The 21,136-nt window shown below is 44.6% G+C and overlaps 1 protein-coding gene across 1 annotated transcript; it reads right to left on the bottom strand.

Moving 5' to 3' along the window:
* Positions 1 to 2,022: 2,022 nt before the first annotated feature.
* LOC127052388 (myb/SANT-like DNA-binding domain-containing protein 2) lies at positions 2,023 to 19,652 on the bottom strand. The gene is made up of 3 exons (XM_050955985.1): positions 18,743 to 19,652; positions 17,529 to 17,685; positions 2,023 to 2,113 (listed from the first exon to the last, which is right to left on the bottom strand). Exons 1-3 carry the CDS (start codon positions 19,293 to 19,295, stop codon positions 2,023 to 2,025), a joined length of 801 nt encoding a protein of 266 aa, XP_050811942.1. The 5' UTR covers positions 19,296 to 19,652.
* Between the last annotated feature and the right edge of the window lie 1,484 nt (positions 19,653 to 21,136).

Below are 21,136 nucleotides of genomic sequence, written 5' to 3' on the forward strand. Positions count from 1 at the left end.
AGTCAGACAGTGTGGGAGTTGGAGCAGGAAGGTTTGGTTGGAGCAGAATTGAAGAGAGACAAAAGGAAAGTTTGGAGGAGTGCTGCAGTGAGCTGAGAAATCCAAAAGAAACCCTAGGTAAGGGGCACCTGGCTTGTGTAAAAAGAGGGCAAGAAGCCCCTTCCCAAGCTGAAGGGCAGGAGAGGGAAGTAGCCCAGGGGAAGGAACCGCTAGTTCAAGTGGTTCACCACAAACCTCAGGGCCCCTGGGTTGGGACCTGGAGAAGAGGGCGAGCCCAGGTCCCTCCCTCTCCACTTCCCTCCTCCAGGACACTAGTGGGGTAATTAAAATATTGGTTCAGAGGCAAGCAATGGTGCCCTGAAATCTTCCCCAAAGAAGAGAAAGCGTGAGACCCAGCATAACAGTACCGGTAATTTGCCACACCTTGTAAAGTCAGAAATGGGTGTAACTCCCACTGCCTCAATGTGAAGCCATGGCTTTTGCATAATGTTTCTTATGCAAGACCATTTCTACAGTTTGTATAACTCCCCCTGAATTGTGAGATGCATCTTGACCACTCCAGCACTGAACTGGGACTCGGCAAACCTGAGTTCTACTCCTGTCTTTTCCACTGACCTGCTATTATGACCTGGGGCAAGTCCATGTCAGAGCTCCGTGTCTCAGTTTCCCCTCTTACCTTTCATCTGTGTTGTCAATTTATACTCTAAGCTCTCTGGGTCAGAGGCTGCCTCTTATGTGTTCATACAATATTTAGCACAACTGGAGCGTGATCTCAATACCAGGACTGAAATGGCCTGGAAGATGAACCACCTTCTCACTCTGTTGTGTCCTTTCAAGTCTGGACTGAAGCAAACTGTGGGAAAGCTTGCTCTGCTGCCTGTGCTATTCAGGATGATATGACCACAATCTCTACGTTTTCAGAGTGACTGATGGGGTTTCAGCATGTGACTCCCCTTAAAGGGCTCCATTGTAATGTTACAGTCTGCCTCAAGTAAAGAGCAGCATGTAGCTGTACTACCCTGGGAGGACAGTAGAGACTATGTTGTGACTCAGAGCCAAAGTTCAGTCCCTTGTTTCCCTTTGCTCCAGAGGGAAAGTAATCTGTGCCAGCACTTTTTCAAGGTACAGATTATTTTCAACTGCTGTAACTGCCAAACTGCTTGCTAGTGCACTCCTGGGTGAGGGGAATTGGCACAGTAGAATCAAAACTTCCCATTCCCCACCACTCACTTCCCATCCATTTGCACTTAGTCACTACTCCACTACTACTACGATAGGTGAGCCTGTACAGGAGAGTAAGGGGGCATCTGACAAAAGACAAAATCTTGCCATGTGTGAATAGAAACAGTATGGTTACCATCCAATCTGCCACTTTGAGAAATAAGGGAAATGTTTTTTCCTGGTAGATCAAAGTAAATATAACAAAGCCATAGTCTGTTTTCTTAAACATTGTACTCAACAGCTTTAATGTTACCGGATAAAACCCACAATAACCTGTATATTGTATAACTCGGTCCTTTACATGGCAGCCTCGGCATTTAGAGCAACACAAATAGCAATAAACAAGTTTTTTTATTGCATGTGTCCTTAGTCTGTGTAAAACTTTTTGACCATATTATTTTAATACTATTTCCATACCTCTAAGTTTTATGTAGAGTAAAAGAGTATCCAAGAATACACATGAATTTTTAATGGGAAAGAAGCCTACAGGGAAGCTGCTGCAGAAATGCATCAGTATGACTTGCTGGCCTATATAGATATGATTTTGACCATAGTAGTTTGCTTTTCATTTTCTGGCTCACTTTCCTATTTGCAAGAACTGCGCCATCTAAACATCTGTGCTTTAAAATACAAAGCCGGTACTTTGCTAATATGACACTGATAACAAGTGGTCTTTGCCATTGAAATGAGAGCCTCCTGTCAACTAACATCTTTGGAAATTTAGTATGAAGAGAATTCATTTAATAAACTTGAAACATACTAGCTCACTGTGCTGTAGCCATGATATTAAACAGTATGTCATCAATATTGTTTCATTTCCGTACAGTTGAACATACTTCCCAGTTGCTTGTATTCTCTCTCTCCTCCATTGCTTACAGTTCCTCCAGTAGATCTGAAAGATGAATACAGAGAAGTGGCTCACAATTTACCAGTAAAACAAGATGCACAATAATCTGCTAGCGCAGGGGTCGCAGCCTTTCAGAAGTGGTGTGCCAAGTCTTCATTTGTTCACTCTAATTTAAGGTTTCGCATGCCAGTAATACATTGCAGGGCCGCCCAGGGGAGGGGAAAGTGGGGCAATTTGCCCCAGACCCCGGGCTCTGCAGGGGCTCCCATGAGCATGGCTGAGGCTCCCTCCCTGGCCCCGTCTCCTCCCCTCCCCTCTCCTGGAGCCTCAGCCCATCCAGCAGCGTCCCAGACAGCTGCAGCGTGGCTCCGACGGGTCCCTGAGCCCCGCCCTGCTCAAAGCCGCGTGGTGAGGGGGCGGGGCTGCGAGCTCCAGGCTGAACGGAGGAAGCTGAGCTCAGCATGGAGCTCCCAGCCCTGTCCCCTGACCACGTGGCTCTGAGCGGGGAGGGGCTTGGGCCCTGCCCCCTGACCACGTGGCTCTGAGCGGGGAGGGGCTCGGGCCCCACCAGAGACATGCTGCCACTGTTGAGCGAAGCTCCTGGATGCGCTGAGGCTCCAGGTGAGAGGAGAGCCAGGGGTAAGGGGCAGGGAGTCCCGGGGACAGGGAGAGGGCAGAGGTTGGGGGTGCGGTCAGGGGACAGGGAACGGGAGGGTTGAATCATGGGCATTCCAGGGTTATGTCAGGACTCAGCGAGGGGGTGATAGGGGTTGGGGCAGTCAGGGGACAGGGAGCAAGGGTGGGGTTCTGTGGTGGTAGTGGAGAGTCTCTGGGGGATGGTGAGGGGGCAAGGAGCAGGATGGGTCAGGGATTCTGAGGGGGGCGGGCAGTCAGGGGGCAGGAAGTGGGTGGGGGCAGGGCTAGGCTGTTTACGAGGCACAGCCTTCCCTACCCTAAAGCTCATTCAGCAGTTTGAGGCTTGCAGAAGAGCCAAGCTGTTAGCTTTTCCATTAGGACTACATCACTTTCACTTCTCAAATGCCAAATTATAGCCTATATTTAATTTCAGTGCCATAGGGAGATTCATGTCAGGGGAGGGTAGCTTCATTTAAAATTAGCCACTGGGGGAGGGATCACATGAGAAGAGCAATATCCTACACCATCTACCTCCTTCCCAACCCTACCAAGAGAGACTCCTCGTCCCCTACATTTCCTGAGGCTCCAGAGGAGTTAATTCAGTGGTTCTTCAAACTTTTGTACTGGGGACCCCTTTCACATAGCAAACCTGTGAGTGTGACCTCCCCTTTATAAATTAAAAACACTTTTAAAAATATATTTAACACTATTATAAATGCTGGAGGCAAAGCAGGGTTTGAGGTGGAGGCTGACAGCTCACGGCTCCCAGTAATAACCTCGTGACCCCCTGAGGGGTCCCGACCCCCAGTTTGAGAACCCCTAGGTTAATTGAATTTTAGCACCCTGTGTCCATTCACGTGCATGTGCTATTTTGAGCATTTCAGTTTTCACAACATAGGCTCATCCCAGATTTGAAACAAGCTCAAATGCTCAGTGCATGGAGTATGTACATAAGATATACTAAAGACAAACCCACAGTAACCGTCTCCAGTTTGTGAGGGACCCCATGGAGCCAGTATCTAGGAAACCGATAAATGCATGGTGGTGAAATCCATTAATGGCTATTAGCCAGGATGGGTAAGGAATGGTGTCCCTAGCCTCTGTTTTTCAGAGGGTGGAGATGGATGGCAGGAGAGAGATCACTTGATAATTACCTGTTAGGTTTACTCCCTCTGGGGCACTTGGCATTGGCCATTGTCGGTAGACAGGATACTGGGCTAGATAGATCTTTGGTTTGACCCAGTATGCCTGTTCTTATATTCTAACCTAAATGAACCCAAAGTTATGGAGACAGATATGAGTCAAGGAAGGCAGCAGAGTATCAGAAACCTGGAAAAATCTCTGACTGGATAGGCTCAGGCATTTGGTCACAAGCTGAGGTGGTTCAGAAAGTTTTGAATTTTTTTTTTAAGCAGAATTTTTTTATTGTTTCTTTAAACAATCAAACACAGCAAGCAGCAGATATTTGGCCACACACTTCTGAAACTCCAAACCATATTCAGGTTATGGCAGACTAATTTCAGCTTTTCAATTAAAAAAAACAACAAATTTTGAAGGAAAGCAGACATTGTCCGTGTTTTTTTTCTGCTTTTTAAAAACCCCTAGTTTTCGATCCAGAAACAGTTTTGATGGCACATATTTGTCCAACTCTTTTAATGAGCTTTAGTGCCTTTTAGCACTAGCTGATGCTGAGAACCAGTGATACCTTCTAAAGAAGTTTTCTCAAAACTGGATTTGTGCCGAGATGCAGAAGGTTTATTTTTCCCAGGGCCGTCCATGGAGGGTAGCAAGTGGGGCAATTTGCGCCAGGCTCCACAGGGGCCCCCAAGAGAATATAGTATTGAAATTTTTTTTTATGAAAGGGACCCCTGAAATTGCTTTGCCCCAGGCCCCCTGAATCCTCTGGGCGGCCCTGATACATTTTAATGTTTTTAGAAGGTCTTTTTCTATAAGTCTGTAATATATAACTAAACTGTTATTGTATGTAAAGTAAATAAGGTTTTTAAAATGTGTAAGAAGCTTCAATTAAAATTAAAATTAAACTAAAATGGAGAGCCGCCAGGACCCGTGCAGTGTGAGTGCCACTGAAAATCAGCTCGCGTGCTGCCTTCCGTTGCCTGCTCCTGTGCTAGAGAACTGAAGAGGGCCAGAGCCACTAACTGTGAGAAACTCTTGCTGTTCTGAATGGTGGCTGCAAGAGAACGGCCCAAAAATACTTAGTATCATATAACAGCTGAGCTCATTATGCATTTCCATGTGTATTGTTAAATGGACAGGTAGAGAAGCTGCAGCTGGGTTTTGTGCAAGAACCTTGGACGTGTGTGTGTGTGGTATAACACAATTAAATTGCTGAGAAGATGGAGCAACGAATAAGTTATTTTAAACAAATAGGGCCTGATCCTCAGCTGGTGTGAGATTCAATGAAGCTATGACAATTTACACTAATTGAGGGCTGAAACTGTTATGTAAAACTCTTTGATATGCAGACTAAATCAGCTGATGCACTGGAGGGCAAATCTACCCAGAAGTGTGCTTTCCACAATTAACACATTTTCTTGGTTTGCATATAAATACTTTGTGTTCTATCAAGTGTGACATGGAAATATCTCTGAATTTTCTTATGCAAAAATCACGTTGCATAAAGCTGAAATTAGAGAAGGAATGAATGTGTGATGGGTTGGGAAGCCACTGGATGTGCTGAGATATCAGAGTCTACCTGTTCTGCTAGCATGGGCCCCCTTTAACCTGTCTTGCTGAGCCAGGCTCTGAAAACCTCCTCTAACACACACACACACAGAGGCAGGGTCACACTCAGCTTCATATGAACTCTGGGAAGACTCAGTTTAAGGAATATGCTCTAGCAATCAGATGTCCACCTCCTTTGCAGTGCAGACCCAAAGATATATTATGAAATTTGCCCCCTCCCTCAATGCGGAGAGAGGTGTGCACACTTCTTGCCCTCCCCCCTAGTTAGAAATTATAGAAACTGGGTTTAATAATAAATGAAACAGATTTTATTAACTGTAAAAGGCAGATTTTTAAGTAGTAAAAGGGGTAACAAACAGACCAAAGCAGATTACTAAGAAAATGAAATCAAACATGCAAACTAAGCTAGTTTCACTGAAGAAATTGGTTACAAATAGTATTTCTCACCCTAGATATTGTTGCAAGCAGTTTGCAAAGCTTCTGTGGTGCAGAGTTTCAGTTATATTCCTTTTCAGACTGGACCCTTGTCTCAGTCTAAACTCCCTCCTTGCCTTCCCTTTTTCAGTCTTTCCTCTTGGGCAGACAGGCCATGGAGAGGAGGAGTCCTGTGTGCCTTCCTCTTCTTCCCCACCCTTAAATAGGATTTACATAAGGCAGGAATCCTTTGTTTCCCAAACTCGACCCCCGGCTTCCATTACAGTGAAAAGTTACAAGAAGTCCCAGGTAATGTTTTAGTATCATGTGACAAGACCACCTGATCCCAGCATCCATGAGTCAGTGGCAGTATGGAGTGTCCACAGGAAGGCCAAGCTCTTCACCATCTATTGTCCTCACTGATGGGCCATCACCCTGTCTGGCTTTTCCATTGTTGTACCTGAAGTGTTAGCAGTCACCCAAAGTAGCATAGTTGAAATACAGATACTTAGTCAATATTCCTAATTTCAGATACAGAAATGATACAGGCATACAAATTGGATAATCACATTCAGTAAATCATACTTTATGCAAGATGGTACATGTAAGATATCATTGCAAAGGTTATGTCTGTTACATCATATTCATATCACAAGCATATGTTCATAAAGAATATGGAATGTCACAGAATGAAGCATAGGAGGGAAGTCGTGTGTCAGTGGGCATTATTGTGGTCAAACCCCATGGTGATGAGCTTAACATAAGAACCTATATAGCATAAAACAAGAAACTATATTGCAGGCAATAGAAAAGTGTGGAACAGATCCTTGGCTGCTGTAAATCAGCATAACTCCAACGAAGTCAAGTCAAGCAAGTGATGCTGATTTGTGCTAATGGAGGATTCGGCCCTATGAACATAACTTATTTTCTTGCTTGTTTTGGCAGGCAAATGTCAGCAAAGACAAACGGGGGGTCAGCGAGCTTAGAGCTGCAAATTGTTGTAGTATTTCCCATTACCACCTGTGCTTAGGTCACAATGACAGATGGCTTATATTTACTTTGCTGAACATGCACTCTGCTTCTTAATGTACAAGAAGAGATCAGATAAACTCATCTGCTCATCCCTGCCTCCTCCCAGCTCAGATTCTCCCGATTCTGATGATCCTTTGTGTTTTGTGCAGCGTCCTAATAATCTCTTGAGCAATCAGCTGTGGTGTTTTGGATGCAGAGGATTGTAACCTAAAGTGAGCAAAAAACAGTTGGAGGCAAGGGCTTCACAGGAATGACACTTTAGCACTTGAAGAGCCCCTTTCATCACCGGTTGGTAAGCAGTGGTACCAGGGGGGAAACTGAGGCACAGAGAAGTTAGATTTGCACAGTGGCATAGTAGCAAATAGAATCCATCTCCTGAAAACCAGTTTGCTGCACTAAATGCTAGACCATACTGTCACCTAAATGCAACAAGGGGCCTGTCTTCCATTTCATGCAAATACTTTAGACAACTATTAAAGGCAAGAAATAAAGTATACATTATCAAATGAGTTAGGCTAGTTTTTTAAGGCTTTCGTGGGTCTTTGGTGGGATGTCTGTACTGCAATTAAATAACTGCGGCTGACTTGTGTCAACTGACATGGGCTTCAGGGCTGTTTAATTGTGGTGTAGACATTCGTACCTGGGCTCTGGGACCCCAACAGTGGGAAGGTTCCCAGAGCCCGAACATCTGCACTGTCCCTAAAGAGCCTCCTAGCCTGAGTCCTGCGAGCACGTGACAGCTGACATGGGCTAGCTGCAGTTTTTAATTGCAGTTTAGACATACCTTGAATATATTCCAGATAAATATCCCACTGTAACTGCAGTGAGAGAAGACCCTTTTCCACATACTAACCACCAAAACAGAGAAAATGCTACAGAAGTCTCTTTGCAAAGAAAGGAGAACTCTGGATACAGTAAAGTGGCCACAAGCATAGAACAGCTTCAGTAAAACCTTTTAATACAATACAGTTAATTGCTGATGTTTATTCCGATGAGGAAACATTTTATGTACTGATGACAGGCTAGGTTAGTAACTTTGGATTCATTACAAATGTCTAAGCTCCTTTGTCGTCATGCAGCAATATTTTTTTTTTCTACGGAAAGATTTTGCTTCTAGAAAACCTAAAGCAAATTGTGCACCTTATAAGTGTGAGGTGCACAGAGGTAGGACAATGAGACAGGAGCAGTAAAGCAGATGGTCCCTAATCCATTTTTACTATGTAGGCCATGATGCCTCAAGGGCTCATGATGCCCATTACTCTGCCTCATATGGCTGCTCCAGTAAGAATGTCATGTGTTTCCCAATATGGCTGCTGCTCAAGCACGAGGGCCTGGGAGCTTGGCCATTCTCAACCTCACTGACCAATCTAATCAGCAACCAGAGGCCTATCCATAGGGGCATGTTAAGTAGTCATGTAGCTGTCCCTGCCTTCCACTGGAAGGAGTACTTGGTTCATGTCTTGTCCTGCTATTCATATGGGGAAGGGGCAGGAAGAGGCTACCTCCATACTCTCTTCTCCTCCCCCGCCAACCTGTGTAAGGTAGGCCAAGATTTTACCACCAACATGTATATCAAGATTTGAAATGTGAAAATAACTAAAAGAGAAACAGAAAGCTGCTATAGTTGCCTTTAAAACTGTCATTCACTATGAAATCCTAGAGCGAAGTATAGTTCCATCACATTGGGTGATACACTGAAAGGTACCTTTCAGTGTAACTTCTGCTGCTGTTCTCTGTCCCGAGACTGTGGCTTCAGGAAGTGCTGCATAAACAGAATGCCGCCCTGTGGGGCTGCTCCTTTGTGCTCTGTGAGCCCTTGTGCAAAACTTGTGCTCTTCTGTTCACTCCTACACACTTTTTTGGGGCTTGTCACAAGCAGGTGAGGGCTGTTTCAACCAGGGAGAAGCTCCATTTCCATTATTTATTCACACCCTATTTCCAAAAATAGGAAGCACCTCAAAGGCAAGTGAATATCTGTCTAAATCATGTTTGATTGACCCTAAAACTGTTCACAATTTAAATGAAACCCATAAGTTTGTTTCCTTCATAGCAAAATCAGACAGATAACATTCAAGGAAGACTGTTATGCATCTTCCTGAAATATATATATGTGGGGTTTTTTTAATTAGAACTAATAGGAAAGTGAATGGTGGTGATTTTTCTTTTTGGTGCTTTACAATACTTGTCTAGTTTTGGGGGGAAATATAGTACTGCTCTTACAGTTGCCATTTAGAAATAAATCCAGCTAAGACACTGAAACATTTTTTTCCACTGGGGAAAACGATGGCTTTTTTGACAAAACAGAAACTTCCATTATTGTTGGCAGTGGTGGGGTTTTCAGTTTTTCAACACCCCTCCTCCCACACACATACACCCAATTTTTTATTAGTTTTTGATTGATCAGTGAATAAAAAAATCAGGAAAAAATTTTCTGATGAGCGCTACTGTCTTAGAGTTGGCTAGGAAGTATTATAGAATTCTGCAGATAACAAACTGTGTAGCTAGACAAAAGCCTTCAATTTTCCATAGAAGATTGCTTTGTGAATTCATCAGTATTCTCACAGCCTAGCTAGGAGCTGAGCCCAGGGCAGGATACATCTTTGTTTAAAGGGGTGCCAAAATCTGATTGACAAAAGGCAGAATTAACCAACTCAGGTGTTTAAAACATAAAGATAAAGAAAAATAAAAAATTAATTAGATTATTTTCCAATCTAAAATATGTATGACTTATTTCCATTCCGAGTGTATGTTCCTGCATGTACCATAGCTCTGGGGTAAGTAGTACCGTGGTCTAAAAAGAGCAGAAAACCTGGTGGAAATGCAAAGCCCTGTCAAAAGTAAACCCATTTGATTCATTGGTGAATAAGAGTTGTGTGAAATGATAGATTCCAAGGCCAGAAAGGACTATTATGATCACCTGGCCATAGACCTTCCCTAAAATAATTCCTAGAGCAGATCTGCTTTTAGAAAAACATCCAGTCTTGCTTTAAAATGGTAGGTGATGGAGAATCCACCATAACCCTTGGTAAATTGTTTCAATGGCTAATTACTCTGTTAAAAATGTGTGCCTTATTTCCTGTCTGAATTTGTCTAGCTTCAACTTCCAGCCATTGGATTGTGTTATACCTTTCTCTGCTGGATTAAGAGCCCATTAAGTATCTGTTCCCCTGGTAGATAATTATAGAATTTAATCAAGTCACCCCTTAACCTTCTCTTTGTTAAGCTTAATCAAAATGTCATTTGGTATCAAGTCAAAGTATATTATGTCAATACTATTACCTTTATCAACCAAATTTATAATCTTAAAAAACAAAAAAGTTAGTTTGACATATCTATTTTCCATAAACCCCTTGTTGTTTGCATAGTTACATTACACTTATTTAATTTGAGTCCTGTAACAGCTGCTCCATTATATTGCTTTTGGCTTGATGTAAGTCTGAAAGGCCTATTATGATCCAGGGCATCCTGTTTAACCTTTTAAAAACTGGCACAGCATTAGTGCTTTCTTCCAGTCTTTTGAAACTTCCCCCGTGCTCCCAGATATATTGAAAAACAGCATTAATAGTTCAGTGACTCCTCAGTCAGCTCTTTTAAAGGGCTTGCATGCAAGTTGTCTGGACCTGCTTTATTAAAAAATGTCTAACTTTTTAGTAACTTCTGTTTATCATCCTCCAAAGATTGTAACAAGTTGCTGATCATATCTTCGCTATGGAGCCCATGTGCTCCTCTGCTATGTGGCACAGAAGTGAACAAAAGCATGCTTTTCCCTTGAAAATAGGCCCAGGATGCAGGGAGGAGACGAAAGGTTGGTAAACACCATGCTTGCCTCTCCATGTGTACAATCCACATCTGGGTCTATGTGGGGAAATGCATCGGTCTTGGCTGGTGTGTTGGGTAGTAGTCATGATCCTTAGAGTCAGGGGTGAAAGTAATTTACATTTCTTACCGGTACGATCCAATCGCAAGCAACCCACCTCTCCTACATACTTTGTGGATCCCTCCCATTGCATGCTTAGATTTAGAAAATAAAGCTACTACTACTACCAATATTGTCTGTAATAAAACTTCAATATTGGAATAAGCCTGAAAAAGTGAAAAGTTACGGTCCCATTTTTCTCCTTGTCCTCCCTCCTCTTCCAACCAGGCTGCGGACATGGCTAGGGACTGCAGCTGCTCCCCTCTAGCTTGCAGCAAGGAGCAGGGGGACTGGCTGAGGGAGAAGCGTGCCCAGGAAGCCTGCCGCCTGCATAAGAACAGTTTAAATTCAGCTTTCCATCCACGGTTCAGACCGCAGGATTAAGAGCCATTTCTGGCATCCTTGTTAATTTCACTCTCAGTTGTTGGGTGTATGTGTGTGAGACCAAGGCAGGGGCAATAGTATAATACACAAAAAAATACAATCAAAATTGGGAACCATTTCCGAGTTCAAATCTATCCTATTCCCTCCCCAGCAGAGGATCATGGTTGTGATGTCCAATCTGCTTGCGGATCCTCTTTGAAATGTTATTGTTAAAAAAAAAAAATTGAGGACATGGTGGGAAGATGTCATGATGATTGAGGGGTTTACTTTGGGCAAAGCAATTTTGCTGAAGCAACTAAAGATTTACAGGGAAAGCAAATAGCCTGCTAGACAAAACCACAAGGGATTGGAGGGGGAAACTGGATATTCAGGGAAATTATTGTGCCTCCTTTGAAAGAAATAGTAGTTTTCATTCTATCCTCTTTATATATTGAATTAAACACCTGAAATGTCCTTAGGACAGGGAACAATTTCAGATCTCTTTTTGTTTTGTCCATGTCCTGCAGAGTGGGGAAGCTGAAATTGACAAAACTTTCTCTAAGTATCTTGTATCAGAGGGACAGCTGTGTTAGTCTGGATCTGTAAAAAGCAACAAAGAGTCCTGTGGCACCTTATAGACTAACAGATGTATTGGAGCATAAGCTTTCCTGGGTGAATACCCATTTCATCAGACGCTATTCTAGTTGTTCTTCATTCTCCCTTGCTTTCCCCTATTACTAACCACCCATTGGTATGCCCCCTGCACCTTTTTATGTGTCTAAAAGGGACATTAAACAATCCTTGATTATCTGACTTACTAGGAAGTAGGGAGGGTCTAGGGAAAGAGGCGCATGGCGCAGCTTTTATTAGCTCTGAGTTTATACTGTTTGTTATGCAGCCAAAAGAGGTAAAAGTAAGATGGTGCTGAATGCTCCGCTTACTTGCGGGTACACTGCTGCACCTTTTTTACCGTACTGGCCCATACCGGCTTATTTTCACCTCTGCCTAGAGTACCATTTAGAGAACACATTGAATTGGGCCAGACTCACACAGGCATGAAACTGGGCACTTTTGGAAAGAGGCACAAAGGAAGGGTGAAGGAGTAACACTTTACACTCAGTCCCAGGGCTTGTAAACTCTGGCTGAGACTTCGATGCTTCTCTAGCAAATCCACATAGTTTTCAGTAGATTTCACCTATGATGCCATTGTTCTTTACAGCACTAATTTCCAGTCTGCTGCCTCTTGAGAGAAGGCAAAGGATGAGTGTGTAGCCTGTACCAGTGATTGATTGTGCAGTGTTGGTAGTCAGATTTCATAGCTGAATAGCCATGGCCCAACTTTTTCAGTACTGCCTCTAATCCTTCTCTCAGGAGAGAATAATCTGTCAGTTTCTCCATTAGCTGAAATTTATGCTGCTTTGCTATTAGTTTTTCTCCTTCCTTGCATTTGCTGCTGAAGGGGATGATAGGGCCCTATATTACTGAATCTCTCTATTATTTATGAAATCAACCACATCCTGGCCTAAAGTGAGGCTTACTGAGCCAAAGCCTAGCAGAAATATCCTGTGGGCAGGGTGAGGGCTACAAAGACTTTACATCATTGTATTAGAGGAGTTATAGTGTACGCTAAAATTTACACACACATTGATTCAAACCGATAAGCAGGCTAAATGCTATGCATTCAATGGCTAGGAATGTTCCTTATCTGAAAATTGTCAGGAACTGTGAGATGTACAGCATGTGGCCACTGATCTAAGCATATGCCATTTAGATGGCCCTACGCTGAATATCCATAGGTCAATGAAGAGGTTTCATAATATTAAGAGCCTGATGAACCCCTACAAAAGCTATTGTTAAGGCTGGAATTCCAGACAGGCCATTTATATTTTAAATCTCAGTAGTCTGGCTTCTTGGTACTCTGGATGGTTGCTAAATAAATATCAAACACTATTAATCCACATTATTGACTCATTACCTGGAGTACCTTTCTTTTAAAATTTGCTAGAGGAAAATGCTAAAAATCCAAGCCGGTTGAACATGGTTTTTATAGTTCTGTGGCTCAGAAATTGTCCGACAGCTAAATTTTAAACCTCTGTATATGAGCAGTTTGTAATAGAAACATTGGGCAGAACTTTTTAACTATAGCAGTGCCAGTGGGCACTGTTTATGATTCATTTCTGCTATCTGATTATACAGAAATTACCTAGACTTCATGCTAAAATACTGATTGTATTTCTTTTGTGTTATTTTCATTAAGAGCTCAGAGTCGTGGCCTTTTCCCATACAGGAACTATGAAATAGTGACATGAACATTTCCAATTAGCTTTAAAAAGCTTTATAAAGATTCTCTTTGTGAGAAATATGGAGGTGATCAGAAATAGTGAAGTACTTTACTGCAGAGCTATTCTGTATAAAGCTCAATATTCATCTTGCCAAGTCAAGTAGGAAGTACAACTCTATCCTTTACTTCAGTCAGAATTATGTCATTCATCCTTGCCAGGAAATGGAAGAAATGTCTTGTTTAATACAAAGGGAAATATTAATTTCTCTCGGCTAGTGCTGCCGATGTCCCTGCAAGAATCTTAGCTATCACAGCTTTCAGGTGTAAAATGTACAGCTGAGGAGGGGGAAGGGGAAATCTGATTTCTGCAGTTTGCTTCCTTGTGATGTATAAAGGTTCTTAAAGGTGTCCCTGCCTTCCTTTTCCTCACAAAAACAGTTTTTTTCCCCCTCCCTCTTTTAATGTAAGAAATATCAGGCATGTCATAGCTAATTGTCCTTGTTTTTGGTGGGGAACTTTTTGGATGACTAAGATGTGAACCAGGAGTGTTCTCAGCTCTTGATTGAAGAGGCAGTGTGTGGTGAATTTTTAACAAACAGCACTTTTTCCTTGACGACTTTCTTAAGTGATCATGTTTCACGTGTATGGTTTCTCTGATGTCCTAAACTTACTTAATCTCCATTTTCTGTGATGTTTTCTAGGAAAAACAAAGCTTGCTAATGAATTTATGTAAAAAGTGAAGAACAAATGTTTCAGGCCTTAGTTATACATAGAAAATGAACCAAAAGGGCATAACTTCTCATTTCCCCTTTAATTATGGATATGCAGTTGCATCTCCATATTGTCTCCAGGTAATTTGTTAATATTTCAATATGTAGCTGAGCTACATATGGTATTTCTAAGACTCCTATCATTGTAGTGTCTATACTTTTTTTATTAATAAAGTTGGTCAATAGAATTCACACTGTAGTTGAAATAGAGAAAACGTGTTTTGAGAGGTTAATGAAATGTGAATATTTTCACACTGAATCATAGATCTTCAGTGACTCACAATCACAATCTTCTACTTGAAACCCAGTACAAACCTTGTGTAAATTATGGAAAACAGGCTGGGTAACATAAACACTTTACTTTCTGCTCCCGCTAGACCCTTTGTTCATTTGTAGAAGTGAACCATTTTAAGCTCAAGAAAGTTTTAGTTCACCTCTAGTCTTTATCCCACAACCCACAGCAGGCACTTCTGGAGTAGGCACTTCTAAGCCCACGTCCACACTACAGGTTAAAATCAGTGGTTTCAAAATCGATTTTATAAAGCAGGGTTTATAAAATCGATTTTGTGCGTCCACACTACGGCGACTTACATCGATCTTGAGCATCCATGTTCCCTGGTGTCCATCGAAACCTGGAGCGTTGCACTCTGGGTACCTATCCCACAGTTCCTGCAGGGGTCCCTGCCCATTGGAATTATGGGTTACTACCCCAGTGCATGATGGGGCCAAAATCCCCGTCGTGGGTGGTTCTGGGTACAGCCTCACCCCCTCCCTTCCTGAAAGCGGCAGACAGTCACTTCGCGCGTTTTTTACTGGCTGCAGTGAGAAAACGCCATTTTGCAGCAAGCATGGATCCTGGTCAGCTCTTATCCTTGATCGCGGATGCTGTAAACAGTTCACGCATTCTCGTGCTATCCATGCTGAACCATGAGACAGAAATGCAAGAGAGAATGCTTCAGTGCGGGGACGATAGTGATGAGGACTTGGAGAACGAGTTTTCCGACACTGCAGGCCCCTGCGCTTTGGAGCTCCTGACGGTTATGGAGGAGGTTCTACCCATTCCTCGCCGATTTTGGGCACGGGAAACAAGCACTGACTGGTGGGACCGCATAGTCCTGCAGGTGTGGGACGATTCGCAGTGGCTGCGGAACTTTCGCATGCGTAAGAGCACTTTTTTGAGCTTTGTGACTTGCTTTCCCCTGTCCTGAAATGCCATAATACCAGGATGAGACCAGCCCTCACAGTGGAGAAGCGAGTGGCAATAGCCATCTGGAAGCTTGCAACGCCAGACAGCTACTGGTCAGTCGGTAATCAATTTGGAGTGGGCAAATCTACTGTGGGGGCTGCTGTGCTGGAAGTAGCCAAAGCAATCATTAAGCTGCTGCTACGAAAGGTTGTGACTCTGGGAAACGTGCAGGTCATAGTGGATGGCTTTGCTGCAGTGGGATTCCCTAACTGGGGGGGGGGGGGCCCATAGATGGAACCCATATCCCCATCTTGGCACCGGAGCACCAGGGCACCCAGTACATAAACCGCAAGGGGTACTTTTCGATGGTGCTGCAAGCCCTGGTGGATCACAAGGGACGTTTCACCAACATCCACGTGGGATGGCCAGGAAGGGTTCATGACGCTCGTGTCTTCAGGAGCACTACTCTGTTTAAACGGCTGCAGCAAGAGACTTACTTCCTGGACCAGAGAATAACAGCTGGAGATGTTGAAATGCCTATAGTTATCCTGGGGGACCCAGCCTACCCCTTGATGCCCTGGCTAATGAAGCCATACACAGGCAGCATGGACAGTGGTCAGGAGTTGTTTAATTAATTACAGGCTGAGCAAGTGCAGAATGGTCGTAGAATGTGCATTTGGCACATTGAAAGGACGCTGGAGAATGCTACTTACTCGCTCGGATCTCAGCCAAACCAATATCCCCTTTGTTATTGCTGCTTGCTGTGTGCTCCACAATCTCTGTGAGAGTAAGGGGGAGACCTTTATAGCGGGGTGGGAGGCTGAGGCAAACCACCTGGCCGCTGACTATGCGCAGCCAGACACCAGGGCAATTAGAAGATCACACCAGGATGCTGTGCACATCAGAGAAGCCCTGAAAAGTAGCTTCCTCATGGGCCAGGGTACAGTTTGAATGCAGAGTTTCTTTTCCATTGATTACCACCCTCCCCATGTATTCAGTCCTGCTGCTGCAAGCTAGCTTCCCTGCACCCTTCCAGAACTGCTTGCTTACGGAAAGTAAAGTTGCTGTCTGTAGAAAACATTGAATTCTTTATTAGAAGACAGTCCCTGTAAGCAATGCACCCTCCCTCTTGCATTTACAAGCCTGCGAATAGAATTACATAAGTTGGGTTTTTTTGGGGGGAGAATAGTAAAGGGTTAGGGTTAGGGAGGGAGGGAGTAAGGGAACACAAAGGTAGTTAAGGGAGCCCAGAAGTGTCATCATGGACCAGGGAATGATGTGACTGCTATGTTTATTTCCCTTTTATTACCCACCTCCCCATGTCTTGACTCCTGCTGCTGCAAGCAAGCTTCCCTGCACCCTTCCATAACTGATTGCTTATTGAAAATAAAGTTACAATTATAAGCTTAAAAAATTGTGTTCATTATTTAAAGTCAGTCCCTTTAAGCAACCAACCCTCATGCTTGCTTTATCAAGCCTCTGAATGAAATTTCATACCTCGGGGTTTTCCGGGGAAGGGAGGGAGGGAGGTTTGAACGGAGGGAGGGAGGGAGGTAAGAAAAAGGCGCATCAGAGAAGCCCTGAAAACAAGATTTATCATGGTCCATGGTACGGTGTGACTGCTGTGTTTATTTCCCCTTTATTACCCACCTCCCCACGTGTTAACTCCTGATGCTGCAAGCTAGCTTCCCTGCAGCCTTCCAGAACTGCTTGCTTACTATCATTAACAACCCACCCTCACACTGCCTTTGAATAGCATCTACTGAGAGTCAAAAAAATGAAAAGGTACCACGGGAGAGGTTTGGGAGGAGTACAGGAGGGAAGAAACATGACATAAAGGGCATTTCAATGTAATGACAGCCTTCTGGTTGGACTGTCCACGGGGCTGGAGTGGGCAGTTGCAGAAAGCCTTCCCCCCATGCGTTCTTACACGCCTGGTTCTGGAAGGAGTGGGACACGGTGAATACTGAGGGAGGTTATACATGGGCTGCAGTGGCACTCTGTGACCCCGCAGCTCTTCCAGCATACTGCGGAGGATGTCAGTCTGATCACAAAGAAGCTCCAGCGTTGCTGCTCGCCAACGCTGATCTTCCTCCCGCCACAAATCATTTTTAGCGTCCCTCCTGTCTTCACATTGACTGGCAGCCTCCCTGTACTTTGCGATCAAATGTTTCCAGTCCCCCTGATGAGCTCTCTCAGTACGGGTTACTGCCATTATTTCTGTGAACATCTCCTCCCGCGTCCTCTTCTTCCTTAGCCTCCTTATCTGACCTCCCCGTCGGACAGGAGAAGGGAGGCTGGAGAAATGTGCAGCTGTGTGGGGGGTGGGGAGGAAAGAGTGATAGAAGAATCATAAGAGACACATTTCACAGAACAATGGTTATACTCTTTCACAGTGAACTGCACTATTCACCGTACCTAGCACATGTAACTGTACTACAAGGTCGCCTTAGGATTCTTTTAATACTTATTGCTTGCGGCTGTGGACTGAGATATCAGCTCAGACGCAGTTCAGGGGAGTACACAAACCGTGTCTGGAGAACATGGTAAGTTACATGGCAGTGAACCGTGCAATGGCTTTTATTACCCTGCACCCCCTGCTAATATCAGGTAGCTTGCATGCTTTGGAGGCAAAGTGCTTAAAGGAATAACACTGGATTCTTTTCTTAAGCCATGGAAAAGGTTCAGCAGAGGGCAATAGTGAATGCCCCCCACACAATCTGCATCTCTGCTGTACTGGGAGGTAGGTTTAACGCCTCCCACCTCACCCCTTCCCCCCTCTGCCATGGCAATTACTAGCGATGATTCATGCTGCCCAAGTGCTTGGAGACACCGCCCCGTGGGAATGTTTAGCATTCTACCATCCCCCACAGGGCTAAATGTTAGGAAAAATTTTCATTTACTGGAGCAATACAGCAGAAACGAAAGAATGGTCATCTCTGTTCCCTTACTAAAGTACATTAATTTCTAACAGATGACCATGAACGATATCACTCTCCTGAGGATAACAGAAAGAGAAAAAGAAATTATGCTTCTTGAATGCCAGCAGTCCCCGGGCCCATTCGCTGCTAGGCTTTGTCATGCAATGATACCTGATTACGTGCTCCAGGCATGGCATGGTAAAGTTTCGTTTCATGGCGGACGGAACAAGGCAGCCCTGCCCAGAAACCTTCTGCAAAGGCTTTTGGGGTTCCTCCAGGAGTGCTTCATAGAGATGTCCCTGGAGGATTTTCGCTCCATCCCCAGACATGTTAACAGACTGTTCCAGTAACTCTAATTCCAGCTACTGCATGCAAGCACTCATGGCAAATCAGTCAGTAAAAAACGCTTGCTTTCCAGCTATGCTTTTAATTAAAAAAAGTGCACTCACCAGAGGACGCTTCCACAGCTTCATTTTCTGGGCTACTGGCTTGAGAGGGCTGCCAGGGTACTTCTGTCAGGGTTAGGAAAAGTTCCTGGCTGTTAGGGGGAATTGAATGCTCTGTGCTCTCTGCTGTCTCGTCCTCCTCCTTTTCCTCATCCACATCTTCGACGTCCTCTAAGTCTTCAGCAGTGGCAGAGATCACTACCCCCACCTCTGAATCCACAGACAAGGGGGAGTTTGTCGTTGCGCAGTTCCCTAATATTGCGTTACGCTCTTCGTAGAAGCGGCATGTTTTGGGGCCAGATCCTGACCTGCCCTTTGCTGCTTTGGTCTTCTGATACGCCTGTCTGAGCTCCTTCACTTTAACTCTGCACTGCAACGAGTCTCTGCTATGTCCTCTCTGCCGCATGGCTTTAGAAATCTTTTCAAAGGTTTTCTCATTTCGTCTACTGGACCGCAGTTCTGAAAGTACTGACTCTTCTCCCCATACAGCTATCAGATCCAATAACTCCTGTGTGTTCCATGCTGGAGCTCTTTTCCTATTCTCAGGAGATTGCATTGTTATCTCTGCTGCTGAGAGCTCCACGCTGGGCAGACAGGAAATGAAATTTAAAAGTTCCCGGGGCTTTTCCTGTGTACCTGGCCAGCAGTAGAGTTCCTTTACCTGTGCAGAGCGGCCACTGGTGCACTGTGGGATACCTCCCGGAGGCCATTAACTTCGATTTCCGTCCACACTAGCTTAAAATCTATTTTAAAAAATCGATATTAGGGTTACTCCTCTCGTTTAGCTGGAGTACAGAAATCGATTTTAGGGCCCCTTAAAATCGATTTTCTGTACCCTGTAGTGTGGACGGTTACAGCGTTAAATCGATTTAACGCTGTTTAAATCGATTTAAAGCTCTAGTCTGGACCTGGCCTAAGAAATGTGACAGTGATGAAGCCTGGTTCTTCTCATGGATAGTTACTGTGCTGGACCCTGGGGAAATGTTTGCAGGGAAGAGGGGAAATTGATCTTTCTTCCCTATGTTATGAATTAACTGAGTCCAGAGTTTGGCTTTGCAGCTGCTACTGGGGCACTAAGACTGCAGTAGCTTCTCACGCTCTAATGTAACCTTTTCCTCCACAAGGAGGAGCATCTGCTTAGCAAGTTGGCTCACAGCCAGCAGAGGCAGTCCAGATGGTGCTCATTATTCCTACTTCAGATAACAGACTTTGGTATCACTAGCTTAACTCTAGCAAGATTGTTATCTTTATATTAGTATGACCGAGTGACTTAGGAGCCTGCGTTCCATTTGCAGAAGTGACTAAGGCTATGTCTACATGGTGGGGCAATGTGCACTCTGGGGGTGTGATTTCTAAAGTGCATTAACATATTGCACGTTAACTGGTCAGTGTAGATTCTGCTGGTATGTACTAATGGTTTTGGAGGCGTGCTGCATTAAAGTGCACTAGGGAACCTTTAGTGTGCACCAGCAGGGTCTACATGGACCAAGTCATGTGCAAGACATTAATGTGCTTTAGAAATCTCACACCTTCCCCCCTCTCCCCTGTGCAGACCAAACATTAGGCACTTTGACTTTCAGTGAGACTTAGGAAGCTATGTGTCTCACTCCATGAAAATGTTACCTGGAATGTTTGGATGGTTGGTTTGGTTTATGTGAAACTTTTTGGTGGTCTATAAATGGGCGGACTCACCCCCGCGGCACCTCCTACTAATCGTCCTGGGAATTAGCTCAAATTCCAGCTTGGAGTGCCCCTCTGCAGGCCAGTGATCCACCTTGTTTCCTGCTACAGGCCCCGTGTCCCTCCCTGGACCCGGTGCCCCTTTTACGTGGGGTTCTGCCCCCTGACAGTAACCCCTTCCTCTTTCTTAGGGGTTTCCCCTCCCTGGGAACCCCCCCACCCTCTATCCCCACTTTGCCTCAGTGTCTTGGCAACTGCCCAGTTATTAGCTAGCCCCACACCCTGGGGCAGACTGCAGTATTAGCCTCTCATCATCGGCAAGGGGGGTTGGACCTGCTGCCTTGGCCTACCCCTGGGTTGTACCCTGCAATGCCCGGTACCTCTTAGCCTTCTGCTAGGCTGCAGCCTGGGGCTTTCCAGGAGCTCCCCAGCTCCTCTGCCTTTCCCCAGCCCTGCTTCACCCTAGGTACCTTATTTGGTTCCCTGCAGCCAGGCCCTCTGTTTTTTGTTTTTTGTTTTTTTCCTCTCTCTCTCTCTCTCTCTCTGAACGCAGAGAGAGACTATCTGGGCTCCTGGCGTCCCTGCCCTTATATAAAGGCCTGTTGCTCAGTTTGGGGTGTGGCCCCAGCTGCTGCCACTTCCCCAATCAGCCCAGCCTAAAAGGCTGCTTTCTCCAGCCTCAGCCCTTATCCAGGGCTTTTTTAACCCCTGCAGGCC

The sequence above is a fragment of the Gopherus flavomarginatus genome, chromosome 5, assembly GCF_025201925.1.
Source record: "Gopherus flavomarginatus isolate rGopFla2 chromosome 5, rGopFla2.mat.asm, whole genome shotgun sequence".
Lineage (NCBI taxonomy): Eukaryota > Metazoa > Chordata > Testudines > Testudinidae > Gopherus > Gopherus flavomarginatus.

Coding starts and splice junctions, on each gene's coding strand:
- LOC127052388 (XM_050955985.1), bottom strand. CDS start 19,295: ATGCAATCTCCTGAGAATAGGAAAAGAGCTCCAGCATGGAACACACAG. Junction 17,686..18,742: donor AGCTGTGGAAGCGTCCTCTG/GTGAGTGCACTT, acceptor CCCCCCACACAG/CTGCACATTTCTCCAGCCTC. Junction 2,114..17,528: donor TGGAAACATTTGATCGCAAA/GTACAGGGAGGC, acceptor TTCATCTTTCAG/ATCTACTGGAGGAACTGTAA.